This window comes from Coregonus clupeaformis, unplaced genomic scaffold (genome assembly GCF_020615455.1).
Source record: "Coregonus clupeaformis isolate EN_2021a unplaced genomic scaffold, ASM2061545v1 scaf2962, whole genome shotgun sequence".
Lineage (NCBI taxonomy): Eukaryota > Metazoa > Chordata > Actinopteri > Salmoniformes > Salmonidae > Coregonus > Coregonus clupeaformis.
Genome location: NW_025536416.1, coordinates 7,501 through 23,493, shown reverse-complemented (window position 1 = coordinate 23,493; position 15,993 = coordinate 7,501). Strand labels below are relative to the sequence as shown.

The 15,993-nt window shown below is 45.3% G+C and overlaps 1 protein-coding gene and 1 long non-coding RNA gene across 2 annotated transcripts in view; both read right to left on the bottom strand.

The window, feature by feature from the left end:
• The window catches only part of LOC123489286 (protein diaphanous homolog 3-like), a gene marked incomplete at its 3' end in the record, with an annotated part of 32,650 nt that extends 26,490 nt beyond the window's left edge, over positions 1-6,160 (bottom strand). Inside the window, exons 1-2 of the mRNA XM_045219983.1 lie at positions 6,121-6,160; positions 4,666-4,767 (exon numbers count right to left, since the gene is read on the bottom strand). Coding sequence (XP_045075918.1) covers positions 4,666-4,767; positions 6,121-6,129 — 111 coding nt within the window. The remainder of the gene's footprint in view (positions 1-4,665; positions 4,768-6,120) is intronic.
• A 10-nt stretch (positions 6,161-6,170) lies between these two features.
• LOC123489287 overlaps positions 6,171-15,993 on the bottom strand; it is a 15,180-nt gene continuing 5,357 nt past the window's right edge. Inside the window, exon 3 of the long non-coding RNA XR_006660524.1 lies at positions 6,171-6,216. This is a non-coding gene — a long non-coding RNA (uncharacterized LOC123489287). The remainder of the gene's footprint in view (positions 6,217-15,993) is intronic.

Sequence of the window (15,993 nt, the reverse complement as noted above, 5' to 3'; positions counted from 1 at the left end):
CTGTCTCTAATACATAACTAGAACACACTGTCTCTAATACATAACTAGAACACACTGTCTCTAATACATAACTAGAACACACACTGTCTCTAATACATAACTAGAACACACTGTCTCTAATACATAACTAGAACACACACTGTCTCTAATACATAACTAGAACACACTGTCTCTAATACATAACTAGAAACACACTGTCTCTAATACATAACTAGAACACACACTGTCTCTAATACATAACTAGAACACACACTGTCTCTAATACATAACTAGAACACACACTGTCTCTAATACATAACTAGAACACACACTGTCTCTAATACATAACTAGAACACACACTGTCTCTAATACATAACTAGAACACACACTGTCTCTAATACATAACTAGAACACACTGTCTCTAATACATAACTAGAACACACACTGTCTCTAATACATAACTAGAACACACACTGTCTCTAATACATAACTAGAACACACTGTCTCTAATACATAACTAGAACACACACTGTCTCTAATACATAACTAGAACACACTGTCTCTAATACATAACTAGAACACACTGTCTCTAATACATAACTAGAACACACACTGTCTCTAATACATAACTAGAACACACTGTCTCTAATACATAACTAGAACACACTGTCTCTAATACATAACTAGAACACACACTGTCTCTAATACATAACTAGAACACACTGTCTCTAATACATAACTAGAACACACACTGTCTCTAATACATAACTAGAACACACACTGTCTCTAATACATAACTAGAACACACTGTCTCTAATACATAACTAGAACACACACTGTCTCTAATACATAACTAGAACACACACTGTCTCTAATACATAACTAGAACACACTGTCTCTAATACATAACTAGAACACACTGTCTCTAATACATAACTAGAACACACACTGTCTCTAATACATAACTAGAACACACACTGTCTCTAATACATAACTAGAACACACACTGTCTCTAATACATAACTAGAACACACACTGTCTCTAATACATAACTAGAACACACTGTCTCTAATACATAACTAGAACACACCTGTCTCTAATACATAACTAGAACACACTGTCTCTAATACATAACTAGAACACACACTGTCTCTAATACATAACTAGAACACACTGTCTCTAATACATAACTAGAACACACTGTCTCTAATACATAACTAGAACACACACTGTCTCTAATACATAACTAGAACACACTGTCTCTAATACATAACTAGAACACACTGTCTCTAATACATAACTAGAACACACACTGTCTCTCTCACAGATAGCAGTGTGTTTATGGGACTTGGTTGCTATCCTGATAGCCACTGGGCCTAGTAGTTGAAAACTTGACTATCCACTGGATAATTGTCTTGGGGAATGTAGTTTTTCAGCAGAATCATCAACAACACATATTTCCCAAAGTATAGGACACAATATGAACATCATAACATGAACCACATGAACCTCTAGCAGTATGTAGACTAGAACTCCCTCCTGGTCTCTTCCACCCCTCTCCTCCCCTCCACACCTCTCCTCCCCTCCTCCCCTCTCCTCCCCTCCACCCCCTCCCCTCTCCTCTACTCTCCTCCTCTCCTCTCCTCTCACCTCTCCTCCCCTCTCCTCCCCTCTCCTCTCCTTCCTCCTGTCCAAAGTATAGGACACAATATGAACATCATAACATGAACCACATGAACCTCTAGCAGTATGTAGACTAGAACTCCCTCCTGGTCTCTTCCACCCCTCTCCTCCCTCCACACCTCTCCCTCCCCTCCTCCCCTCTCCTCCCCTCCACCCCTCCCTCTCCTCTACTCTCCTCCTCTCCTCTCCTCTCCTCCTCACCTCTCCTCCCCCTCTCCTCCTCTCTCCTCTCCTTCCTCCTGTCCAAAGTATAGGACACAATATGAACATCATAACATGAACCACATGAACCTCTAGCAGTATGTAGACTAGAACTCCTTCCTGGTCTCTTCCACCCCTCTCCTCCCCTCACACCTCTCCTCCCCTCCTCCCTCTCCTCCCCTCCACCCCTCCTCTCTCCTCTACTCTCCTCCTCTCTCCTCTCCTCCTCCCTCTCCTCCCCTCTCTCTCCTTCCTCCTGTCCAAAGTATAGGACACAATATGAACATCATAACATGAACCACATGAACCTCTAGCAGTATGTAGACTAGAACTCCTTCCTGGTCTCTTCCACCCCTCTCCTCCCCTCCACACCTCTCCTCCCCTCCTCCCCTCTCCTCCCCTCCACCCTCCCTCTCTCCTCTACTCTCCTCCTCCTCTCACCTCTCCTCCCCTTCTCCTCCCCTCTCCTCTCCTTCCTCCTGTCCAAAGTATAGGACACAATATGAACATCATAACATGAACCACATGAACCTCTAGCAGTATGTAGACTAGAACTCCCTTCCTGGTCTCTTCCCACCCCTCTACTCCTCTCTCCTCCACACCCTCCTCCCCTTCCTCCACCCTCTACTCTCCTCCTCCCCTCTCCTCCCTTCCTCCTCCCCTCTCCTCTCCTCCTCCCTCTCCTCTCCTCCCCCTTCCTCCTCCCCTCTCCTCCCTCCACCCTCTCCTCTCCTCCCCTCCTCCTCCCCTCCACACCTCTCCTCCTTCCCTCTCCTCCCTCCCCCTCCTCTCCTCTCCTCCTCCCTCCACACCTCTCCTCCTTCCCTCTCCTCCACTCCCCCTCCTCTCCTCCTCCACCACCATGTCCATGTCTACACCCATTTAAAGATTATGTGTCAGTGTTTCGTGTGTTCGAAGCAGTGATTTGTGGGTAGCCTTGCTAATGCCAGCTGGTGGCCATCGTGGAATAAATAACCAATCGGCTGCTGAGCCCGTCTCAGACAGACGGAACGCTCAACGCTGTCCGGCCGCCGCAGCGGCGAACTTGTCGGTGATTCACTGTGGTATCTGTGTGTGTGTGTGTGTGTGTGTGTCTGTGTGTGTGTGTGTGTGTTTGTGTTTGTGTGTCTGTGTGTACAGTAACAGTCAAATGTTTGGACACACCTACTCATTCCAGGGTTTTTCTTTATTTTGACTATTTTCTACATTGTAGAATAATAGTGAAGACATCAGAACTATGAAATAACACATATGGAATCATGTATAACCAAAAAAGTGTTAAACAAATCAAAATATATTTTATATTTGAGATTCTTCAAAGTAGCCACCCTTTGCCTTGATGACAGCTTTGCACACTCTCTACCAGCTTCATGAGGAATGCTTTTCCAACAGTCTTGAAGGAGTTCCCACATATGCTGAGCACTTCTTGGCTGCTTTTCTTTCACTCTGTGGTCCGACTCATCCCAAACCATCTCAATTGGGTTGAGGTCGGGGGATTGTGGAGGCCAGGCCATCTGATGCGGCACTCCATCACTCTCCTTCGTGGTAAAATAGCCCTTACACAGCCTGGAGGTGTGTTGGGTCATTGTCCTGTTGAAAAACAAATGAAAGTCCCACTAAGCCCAAACCAGATGGGATTGTGTATCGCTGCAGAATGCTGTGGTAGCCATGCTGGTTAAGTGTGCCTTAATTCTAAATAAATCACCGACAGTGTCACCACCAAAGCACCCCCCCACACCATCACACCTCCTCCTCCATGCTTTACGGTGGGAACCACACATGCGGAGATCATCAGTTCACCTACTCTGCGTCTCACAAAAACAGAGCGGTTGGAACCAACAATCTCAAATTTGGAATCATCAGACCAAAGGACAGATTTCCACCAGTCTAATGTCCATTGTCCATCTTCTTCTTATTGGTGTCCTTTAGTAGTGATTTCTATGCAGCAATTCGACCATGAAGGCCTGATTCACACAGTCTCCTCTGAACAGTTGATGTTGAGATGTGTCTGTTACTTGAACTCTGTGAAGCATTTATTTGGGCTGCAATCTGAGGTGCAGTTAACTCTAATGAACTTATCCTCTGCAGCAGAGGTAACTCTGGGTCTTCCTTTCCTGTGGCGGTCCTCATGAGAGCCAGTTTCATCATAGCGCTTGATGGTTTTTGCGACTGCACTTGAAGAAACGTTCAAAGTTCTTGAAATGTTCCGGATTGACTGATCTTCATGTCTTAAAGTAATGATGGACTGTCGCTTTCTCTTTGCTTATTTGAGCTGTTCTTGCCATAATATGGACTTGGTCTTTTACCAAATAGGGCGATCTTCTGTATACCACCCCTGCCTTGTCTCAACACAACTGATTGGCTCAAACACATTAAGAAGGAAAGAAATTCTACAAATTAACTTTTAAGAACGCACAGCTGTTAATTGAAATGCATTCCAGGTGACTACCTCATGAAGCTGGTTGAGAGAATGCCAAGAGTATGCAAAGCTGTCATCAAGGCAAAGGGTGGCTATTTGAATAATCTCAAATATAAAATATATTTTGATTTGTTTAACACTTCTTGGGTTACTACGTGATTACATATGTGTTATTTCATAGTTTTGATGTCTTCACTATTATTCTACAATGTAGAAAATAGTAAAAATAAAGAAAACTCCTGGAATGAGTAGGTGTTCTAAAACATTTGACAGGTAGTGTATCTGTGTCTGTGTCTGTGTGTGTGTGTGTGTGCGTGTGTGTCTGTGTGTGTGTGTGTGTGTGTGTGTGTGTGTGTGTGTGTGTGTGTGTATAGATACCCACCACCACTCCAAACTGCTCCGGCTCAGATAGACTGTTGTAGTCATTCTGATACTTCATTAACGCATTCAGCTGCTCCTGCTCAGGAAGGTGTTTTACCAAATTCTGGAGAGAGAGAGAGAGAGATGGGTGGTGGAGAGATAGAGGGACGGAGGGGATGGAGAGAGAGAGAGGGGGGGGGAGAGAGAGAGAGAGAGAGAGAGAGAGAGAGAGAGAGAGAGAGAGAGAGAGAGAGATAAATAGAGAGAGAGATGGAGTGGTGGAGAGAGAGAGAGGGGGGGAGAGAGAGAGAGAGAGAGAGAGAGAGAGAGAGAGAGAGAGAGAGAGAGAGAGAGAGAGAGAGAGAGAGAGAGAGAGAGAGAGAGAGAGAGAGAGAGGAGAAGAGGTATAGAATAAATAAATAAATGTTAAGTTTCAAATTCATTGGAGTTTTAAACTGAGCCATTATAAAAGGAACATAATGTTCAGGACTTTTTCAAGAGCAATTATAACAGTGTCACCTTTAAATTAGGCCAGGTCCTTCTTTATTTCATTTGTAAAACTTTAACACAGATTTAGAAAAGATGTGAATAACCTCAATCAAGATAATCGAGGACAAATCAGAAAACTGTTCTAGTAGGTTAAATATATTTTAAGTACTTTTTTGGAAGCTTTCATTTCCCAATGCATCTCTGTTTATTTCATTGTGTGTGTGTGTGTGTGTGTGTGTGTGTGTGTGTGTGTGTGTGTGTGTGTGTTAGTGTGTGTGTTAGTGTGTGTCTGTACCACTCTGTATAGGCAAGTTAGTAGTTAAGGAACCTGGAGCATTGCTATTCCACATAGCAGGACTCGTATGAATGAGGGCCGTGGAGACAACACAACAGACCAGACGACAGACCTGGGAGAGAGGCCCTACAGGATGCTACCATCTAGTCACACACACCACCTGCCATGCTGCTCTGATGAGGCACGACACACAGACAGGAAGGAAGGGCTGAGGGCAGCGCAGGCAGCACGGTGTGCGTCTGTGTCACCAGGAGAGATGGTGAAATGGTAAAGACAAGAGGAGGAATGACAACCTTTTATTCTCTCCTCTCCTCTCCTCTCCTCTCCTCTCCTCTCCTCTCCTCTCCTCTCCTCTCCTCTCCTCTCCTCTCCTCTCAACCAGCTTTTCTCTGAACAGCTAGTGGTCTGTTCATTATATGGCAGAGAAATACCAAGACTGGACTGTCTGTCTGTCTGTCTGTCTGTCTGTCTGTCTGTCTGTCTGTCTCACAGTGGCTGCTGACTTTGTTTGGCCTGTTATTATGAAACTGTGTCTGTCTCTCTCATCGTTATGTATCCCTGAACCACAGAGTTATGATAGTAGAGGTCAGAGGTCATGGTTACATGGACCACAGCGTTATGATAGTACAGGTCAGAGGTCATGGCTACATGGACCACAGCGTTATGATAGTAGAGGTCAGAGGTCATGGTTACCTGGATCATGGGTTCGGTGAGCTGTTCCTCGTCGACCTCTAGGATGGCTCCGTCTGATCTCCTGGTAAGGTATCCTGAAGGACCCCAGGAAGATAGCTGAGGAGAGAAGGGAGGGAGAGAGAGAGATACCTATTTAGAGAGAGAGAGATCATGGTTCCACATGTGACAGGAGGTATGACGACTGGAGGACAGCTGAGCGAGGAGAGAGTTATTTAGAGAGAGATCACAACAGTAGATGTAGGTCTGTTTGTACGGCTGTTCTAGATAACTAAACCAGAAGAACAAGACATGCTGTGGGGCTGTGCGGTGCTGGATCAGTGCAGCTCTGTAGTACCTATGTACTAGAGCAGACATCTGTGTAGGACATGGACATGCTAACAGACATGCTAACAGAGCTAACCAACACACACAGAGACACATAGACACACACGCTCTCACTCTCTGCCTCCGTCTCTCATTCAGTCACTCTCTCTGCCTCCGTCTCTCATTCAGTCACTCTCTCTGCCTCCGCCCCCTGATTCAGTCACTCTCTCTCTGCCTCCGCTCTCTCATTCAGTCACTCTCTCTCTGCCTCCGTCCCTGATTCAGTCACTCTCTCTGCCTCCGTCTCTTATTCAGTCACTCTCTGCCTCCGTCTCTGATTCAGTCACTCTCTCTGCTTCCGTCTCTGATTCAGTCACTCTCTCTGCCTCCGTCTCTCATTCAGTCACTCTCTCTGCCTCCGTCTCTGATTCAGTCACTCTCTGCCTCCGTCTCTGATTCAGTCCCTCTCTCTGCCTCCGTCTCTCATTCAGTCACTCTCTCTGCCTCCGTCTCTGATTCAGTCTCTCTCTATGCCTCAGTCTCTCATTCAGTCACTCTCTCTGCCTCTGTCTCTCATTCAGTCACTCTCTCTCTCTCTCACACCCTCCACCTACCCACCCTCCAGCCCCTCCCTCCGTTCCATTATTTCTACTGTGCATAAGTTATCACTTTGAATTGGCTGATTAGACTCATTCTCCTTTAATACATGAAACAAAGGTCACAGGCCTTCTTGATTTAAACCAATGAGGTGCAGAGAGCTGAGAACGAGAAAGAGAGAGAGAGAGAGAGAGAGAGAGAGAGAGAGCAGAAAGAAAGAGAGGAGAGAGAGAGAGAGAGAGAGAGAGAGAGAGAGGCAGAGAGAAGAGGGAGAGAGAGAGAGAGAGAGAGAGAGAGGAGAGAGAGAGAGAGAGGCAGAGAGAGAGAGAGAGGCAGAGAGAGAGAGAGAGAGAGAGAGAGGAGAGGAGAGAGAGAGAGGCAGAGAGAGAGAGAGAGAGAGAGAGGCAGAGAGAGAGAGAGAGGCAGAGAGAGAGAGAGAGAGAGAGAGAGGCAAGAGAGAGAGGCAGAGAGAGAGAGAGAGAGAGAGAGAGAGGGCGAGAGAGAGAGGCAGAGAGAGAGAGAGAGAGAGGCAGAGAGGGGAGAGCTTCAGCCCAGCACCCACTGCCATTAATCCAACACGCTAAACGCTCATTTAGAGACTGGTGATGATAATGTGTGTCCCCTCCTGCTCTATGCTAGATACTGATAAACCCTCCCAGTCATACTGCCAAATCTCTCCATTACAGGGATTGTTCTGACATCATTGTATTTTTATGTTTTTCTATACATTTTGGGGATGGTAAAATGCTTTCAGTGTCACCTTAAACAACAGATATAAAGTATGTAGAAAAGATCATGGATATATACAGTGGGGGAAAAAAAGTATTTAGTCAGCCACCAATTGTGCATGTTCTCCCACTTAAAAAGATGAGAGAGGCCTGTAATTTTCATCATAGGTACACGTCAACTATGACAGACAAATTGAGGAAAACAAATCTAGAAAATCACATTGTAGGATTTTTTATGATTTTTTATGCAAATTATGGTGGAAAATAAGTATTTGGTCACCTACAAACAAGCAAGATTTCTGGCTCTCACAGACCTGTAACTTCTTCTTTAAGAGGCTCCTCTGTCCTCCACTCGTTACCTGTATTAATGGCACCTGTTTGAACTTGTTATCAGTATAAAAGACACCTGTCCACAACCTCAAACAGTCACACTCCAAACTCCACTATGGCCAAGACCAAAGAGCTGTCAAAGGACACCAGAAACAAAATTGTAGACCTGCACCAGGCTGGGAAGACTGCATCTGCAATAGGTAAGCAGCTTGGTTTGAAGAAATCAACTGTGGGAGCAATTATTAGGGAAATGGAAGACATACAAGACCACTGATAATCTCCCTCGATCTGGGGCTCCACGCAAGATCTCACCCCGTGGGGTCAGAATGATCACAAGAACGGTGAGCAAAAATCCCAGAACCACACGGGGGGACCTAGTGAATGACCTGCAGAGAGCTGGGACCAAAGTAACAAAGCCTACCATCAGTAACACACTACGCCGCCAGGGACTCAAATCCAGCAGTGCCAGATGTGTCCCCCTGCTTAAGCCAGTACATGTCCAGGCCCGTCTGAAGTTTGCTAGTGTGCATTTGGATGATCCAGAAGAGGATTGGGAGAATGTTATATGGTCAGATGAAACCAAAATATAACTTCTTGGTAAAAACTCAACTCGTCGTGTTTGGAGGACAAAGAATGCTGAGTTGCATCCAAAGAACACCATACCTACTGTGAAGCATGGGGGTGGAAACATCATGCTTTGGGGCTGTTTTTTCTGCAAAGGGACCAGGACGACTGATCCGTTAAAGGAAAGAATGAATGGGGCCATGTATCGTGAGATTTTGAGTGAAAACCTCCTTCCATCAGCAAGGGCATTGAAGATGAAACGTGGCTGGGTCTTTCAGCATGACAATGATCCCAAACACACCGCCGGGCAACGAAGGAGTGGCTTCGTAAGAAGCATTTCAAGGTCCTGGAGTGGCCTAGCCAGTCTCCAGATCTCAACCCCATAGAAAATCTTTGGAGGGAGTTGAAAGTCCGTGTTGCTCCAGCGACAGCCCCAAAACATCACTGCTCTAGAGGAGATCTGCATGGAGGAATGGGCTAAAATACCAGCAACAGTGTGTGAAAACCTTGTGAAGACTTACAGAAAACGTTTGACCTGTGTCATTGCCAACAAAGGGTATATAACAAAGTATTGAGAAACTTTTTTATTGACCAAATACTTATTTTCCACCATAATTTGCAAATAAATTCATTAAAAATCCTACAATGTGATTTTCTGGATATTTTTTTCTCATTTTGTCTGTCATAGTTGACGTGTACCTATGATGAAAATTACAGGCCTCTCCATCTTTTTAAGTGGGAGAACTTGCACAATTGGTGGCTGACTAAATACTTTTTTTCCCCACTGTATATATTTTTTCAATAACAATCTTTTAGAATTAACAATCACCTAAATATAAGCTAGACAGTCAGGGAGAACTGAAAATTCCCAAAACAATGAATTTAGCAGTATAGATTTAATTATTATGTTTGAGCAAAAGGACACAGCATTCATTAGTCATGGCAAAAATGTGTAGAATGGCAGGAAATTAGCTTTAAAGCGGCAAAACCATAACCCCTAACCCCTAAGCTTAAAATAGCCTATGTCCTCGTGGGGATGTGGAAATATCCCCCAGGGAGAATCTTCAAATATTGAATAATCAACACACACACACACATCTCTGGTAACCTCTCTCTCTCTCTCTCCCTTGTTTTCTTGATCAGAACACAATAGGATTCAAGTTCATCAATTCATAATCTCCTCATAACAAACCAGAGGGTGTGTAATTTGGACTGTACTATGTATTAGAACTAGATATTGTGGGTGTGTAATTTGGACTGTACTATGTATTAGAACTAGATATTGTGGGTGTGTAATTTGGACTGTACTATGTATTAGAACTAGATATTGTGGGTGTGTAATTTGGACTGTACTATGTATTAGAACTAGATATTGTGGGTGTGTAATTTGGACTGTACTATGTATTAGAACTAGATATTGTGGGTGTGTAATTTGGACTGTACTATGTATTAGAACTATATATTGTGGGTGTGTAATTTGGACTGTACTATGTATTAGAACTAGATATTGTGGGTGTGTAATTTGGACTGTACTATGTATTAGAACTAGATATTGTGGGTGTGTAATTTGGACTGTCATGTTTCATGTGGACCCCAGGAAGAGTAGCTGATGCTTTTACAGAGGCTAATGGGGATCCTAATAAATACCAAATACCAAATGTGTGTGTGTGTGTGTGTGTGTGTGTGTGTGTGGAGTGCGTACATGTGTGTGTTAGAGAGAGAGGTAAGGGTTTAGATAGGAGAGAGCCCAGGTGTTGCAGTACCTAGCTTCATTAAACCCTCCTCCTCTCCTCCTTCCTCCTCTCTGTAGTCTGTTCAATCTCCTCCTTCCTCCTCTCTGTAGTCTATTCAATCTCATCCTCTCCTCCTTCCTCCTCTCTGTAGTCTATTCAATCTCCTCCTCTCCTCCTCTCTGTAGTCTATTCAATCTCATCCTCTCCTCCTTCCTCCTCTCTGTAGTCTATTCAATCTCCTCCTCTCCTCCTTCCTCCCTCTCTGTAGTCTATTCAATCTCCTCCCTCTCTCCTTCCTCCTCTCTGTAGTCTATTCAATCTCCTCCTCTCCTCCTTCCTCCTCTCTGTAGTCTATTCAATCTCCTCCTCTCCTCCCTCCTCTCTGTAGTCTATTCAATCTCCTCCTCTCCTCCTTCCTCCTCTCTGTAGTCTATTCAATCTCCTCCTCTCCTCCTTCCTCCTCCTCTCTGTAGTCTATTCAATCTCCTCCTCTCCTCCTTCCTCCTCCTCTCTGTAGTCTATTCAATCTCTTCCTCTCCTCCTTCCTCCTCTCTGTAGTCTGTTCAATCTCCTCCTCTCCTCCTTCCTCCCTCTCTGTAGTCTATTCAATCTCCTCCTGTCCTCCTTCCTCCTCTCTGTAGTCTGTTCAATCTCCTCCTCTCCTCCTTCCTCCTCTCTGTAGTCTATTCAATCTCCTCCTCTCCTCCTTCCTCCTCTCTGTAGTCTATTCAATCTCCTCCTCTCCTCCTTCCTCCTCTCTGTAGTCTATTCAATCTCCTCCTCTCCCTCCTTCCTCCTCTCTGTAGTCTATTCAATCTCCTCCTGTCCTCCTTCCTCCTCTCTGTAGTCTATTCAATCTCCTCCTCTCCCTCCTTCCTCCCTCTCTGTAGTCTGTTCAATCTCCTCCTCTCCTCCTTCCTCCTCTCTGTAGTCTATTCCAATCTCCTCCTCTCCCTCCTTCCTCCTCTCTGTAGTCTATTCAATCTCCTCCTCTCCTCCTTCCTCCTCTCTGTAGTCTATTCAATCTCCTCCTCTCCTCCCTCCTCTCTGTAGTCTATTCAATCTCCTCCTCTCCTCCTTCCTCCTCTCTGTAGTCTATTCAATCTCCTCCTCCCTCCTCCTCTCTGTAGTCTATTCAATCTCCTCCTCTCCTCCTTCCTCCTCCTCTCTGTAGTCTATTCAATCTCTTCCTCTCCTCCTTCCTCCTCTCTCTGTAGTCTGTTTCAATCTCCTCCTCTCCTCCTTCCTCCCTCTCTGTAGTCTATTCAATCTCCTCCTGTCCTCCTTCCTCCTCTCTGTAGTCTGTTCAATCTCCTCCTCTCCTCCTTCCTCCTCTCTGTAGTCTATTCAATCTCCTCCTCTCCTCCTTCCTCCTCTCTGTAGTCTATTCAATCTCCTCCTCTCCTCCTTCCTCCTCTCTGTAGTCTATTCAATCTCCTCCTCTCCTCCTTCCTCCTCTCTGTAGTCTATTCAATCTCCTCCTGTCCTCCTTCCTCCCTCTCTGTAGTCTATTCAATCTCCTCCTCTCCCTCCTTCCTCCTCTCTGTAGTCTGTTCAATCTCCTCCTCTCCTCCTTCCTCCTCTCTGTAGTCTATTCAATCTCCTCCTCTCCTCCTTCCTCCTCTCTGTAGTCTATTCAATCTCCTCCTCTCCTCCTTCCTCCTCTCTGTAGTCTATTCAATCTCCTCCTCTCCTCCTTCCTCCTCTCTGTAGTCTATTCAATCTCCTCCTCTCCTCCTTCCTCCTCTCTGTAGTCTGTTCAATCTCCTCCTCTCCTCCTTCCTCCTCTCTGTAGTCTATTCAATCTCCTCCTCTCCTCCTTCCTCCTCTCTGTAGTCTATTCAATCTCCTCCTCTCCTCCTTCCTCCTCTCTGTAGTCTATTCAATCTCCTCCTCTCCTCCTTCCTCCTCTCTGTAGTCTGTTCAATCTCCTCCTCTCCTCCTTCCTCCTCTCTGTAGTCTATTCAATCTCCTCCTCTCCTCCTTCCTCCTCTCTGTAGTCTATTCAATCTCCTCCTCTCCTCCTTCCTCCTCTCTGTAGTCTATTCAATCTCCTCCTCTCCTCCTTCCTGTAGTCTATTCAATCTCCTCCTTCCTCCTCTCTGTAGTCTATTCAATCTCCTCCTCTCCTCCTTCCTCCTCTCTGTAGTCTATTCAATCTCCTCCTCTCCTCCTTCCCTCCCCTCTCTGTAGTCTGTTCAATCTCCTCCTCTCCTCCTTCCTCCTCTCTGTAGTCTGTTCAATCTCCTCCTCTCCTCCTTCCTCCTCTCTGTAGTCTATTCAATCTCCTCCTCTACTCCTTCCTCCTCTCTGTAGTCTATTCAATCTCCTCCTCTCCCTCCTTCCTCCTCTCTGTAGTCTATTCAATCTCCTCCTCTCCTCCTTCCTCCTCTCTGTAGTCTATTCAATCTCCTCCTCTCCTCCTTCCTCCTCTCTGTAGTCTATTCAATCTCCTCCTCTCCTCCTTCCTCCTCTCTGTAGTCTATTCAATCTCCTCCTCTCCTCCTTCCTCCTCTCTGTAGTCTATTCAATCTCCTCCTCTCCTCCTTCCTCCTCTCTGTAGTCTATTCAATCTCCTCCTGTCCTCCTTCCTCCTCTCTGTAGTCTGTTCAATCTCTTCCCCTCCCTTCTCCTGTCTACTATTACATGATGATTGTAATGGCCCAATGACATCACTGGAATTACTGACACCCCTATCACTTTATTTGACCAGCGCACCGGAGAGGACCTATTGAGATGTAGAGAGGAGAAGGAGAGAGGAAGGTGTGATGAGAGAGGTGAAAGAGAGGGAGGTGAGAGGAGGAGAGAGGAGGTGCAGGAGAGAGGAGGTGCAGGAGAGAGGAGGTGCAGGAGAGAGGAGGAGGAGAGAGTGCAGGAGAGAGGAGGTGAAGGAGAGAGGAGGTGAAGGAGAGAGAGGGAGAGTAAAAGAGAGTGAGAAAAAGAGAGAAAGAAAGAGAGAGAGAGGAACAGTGATGTTCACGATAAACAAGTGCAATCTGAGACGTCTGTCTGTCTGTCTGTCTGTCTGTCTGTCTGTCTGTGTGTGAGGAGCTGGCATGACCTTTCACCTGTAGGCTTGAACGGAGTGAGGGATGGAGTAAAGGAGAGTGAAAGGAAGGAAAGAGAGAGTGAGAGAGAGATCATGCTAACTTCCCCTTCTCTTTGTGCAGATCCGAAGAGTATTTTAAAATAATCAAGAGAAAGAAAGAAACCAAAGAAAGTTAGATGGAAGTCAAAAGCGAGATGAAAAGAAAGCAAGAGCGAGTGAGCGAACCAGAGGAAAGAAAGCCTGGAGAAGTGTGTTTCCACGCTGACCTCTGCCCTCTGCCCTCTATGTTTGAGTCACCTGATGAGGGATGAGTGAGTGCTCTCCATCTCTGTAGCTCTCCCTCCTACGCCTCTCAATACTACGCAGAATAATGATCAACATGAACACTGGCTGCATCCCAAACGACACCCTATTCCCTACATAGTGTACTACGTTTGATCAGGGCCTGCATAAGGAGTGCACTATATAGGGAGCTATTTGGGACCTCATCCTGTAACAAGCTCCTGCAGTTCCTACCATCCTGAGCCGGAGCAGGATGTGGTGAGAAATACAGGAAGAGGCAAGGATTAAAAGAAGAGCTGGAGAACACACATAGATCTAGTATGGATGTTTCCCCAACTAATACACTGTGTGTTGTGTCTACAGGGGGGTAACTGGAGAACAGACATAGATCTAGTATGGATGTTTCCCCAACTAATACACTGTGTGTTGTGTCTACAGGGGTAACTGGAGAACAGACATAGATCTAGTATGGATGTTTCCCCAACTAATACACTGTGTGTTGTGTCTACAGGGTAACTGGAGAACAGACATAGATCTAGTATGGATGTTTCCCCAACTAATACACTGTGTGTTGTGTCTACAGGGGTAACTGGAGAACAGACATAGATCTAGTATGGATGTTTCCCCAACTAATACACTGTGTGTTGTGTCTACAGGGTAACTGGAGAACAGACATAGATCTAGTATGGATGTTTCCCCAACTAATACACTGTGTGTTGTGTCTACAGGGTAACTGGAGAACAGACATAGATCTAGTATGGATGTTTCCCCAACTAATACACTGTGTGTTGTGTCTACAGGGGGGTAACTGGAGAACAGACATAGATCTAGTATGGATGTTTCCCCAACTAATACACTGTGTGTTGTGTCTACAGGGGGTAACTGGAGAACAGACATAGATCTAGTATGGATGTTTCCCCAACTAATACACTGTGTGTTGTGTCTACAGGGGGGTAACTGGAGAACAGACATAGATCTAGTATGGATGTTTCCCCAACTAATACACTGTGTGTTGTGTCTACAGGGGGGGTAACTGGAGAACAGACATAGATCTAGTATGGATGTTTCCCCAACTAATACACTGTGTGTTGTGTCTACAGGGGGGTAACTGGAGAACAGACATAGATCTAGTATGGATGTTTCCCCAACTAATACACTGTGTGTTGTGTCTACAGGGGGTAACTGGAGAACAGACATAGATCTAGTATGGATGTTTCCCCAACTAATACACTGTGTGTTGTGTCTACAGGGGGGTAACTGGAGAACAGACATAGATCTAGTATGGATGTTTCCCCAACTAATACACTGTGTGTTGTGTCTACAGGGGGTAACTGGAGAACAGACATAGATCTAGTATGGATGTTTCCCCAACTAATACACTGTGTGTTGTGTCTACAGGGGGTAACTGGAGAACAGACATAGATCTAGTATGGATGTTTCCCAACTAATACACTGTGTGTTGTGTCTACAGGGGGTAACTGGAGAACAGACATAGATCTAGTATGGATGTTTCCCCAACTAATACACTGTGTGTTGTGTCTACAGGGGGTAACTGGAGAACAGACATAGATCTAGTATGGATGTTTCCCCAACTAATACACTGTGTGTTGTGTCTACAGGGGGGTAACTGGAGAACAGACATAGATCTAGTATGGATGTTTCCCCAACTAATACACTGTGTGTTGTGTCTACAGGGGGGTAACTGGAGAACAGACATAGATCTAGTATGGATGTTTCCCCAACTAATACACTGTGTGTTGTGTCTACAGGGGGGTAACTGGAGAACAGACATAGATCTAGTATGGATGTTTCCCCAACTAATACACTGTGTGTTGTGTCTACAGGGGGGTAACTGGAGAACAGACATAGATCTAGTATGGATGTTTCAACTAATACACTGTGTGTTGTGTCTACAGGGGGGTAACTGGAGAACAGACATAGATCTAGTATGGATGTTTCCCCAACTAATACACTGTGTGTTGTGTCTACAGGGGGGGTAACTGGAGAACAGACATAGATCTAGTATGGATGTTTCCCCAACTAATACACTGTGTGTTGTGTCTACAGGGGGGTAACTGGAGAACAGACATAGATCTAGTATGGATGTTTCCCCAACTAATACACTGTGTGTTGTGTCTACGTGGGGGTAACTGGAGAACAGACATAGATCTAGTATGGATGTTTCCCCAACTAATACACTGTGTGTTGTGTCTACAGGGGGTAACTGGAGAACAGACATAGATCTAGTATGGATGTTTCCCCAACTAATACACTGTGTGTTGTGTCT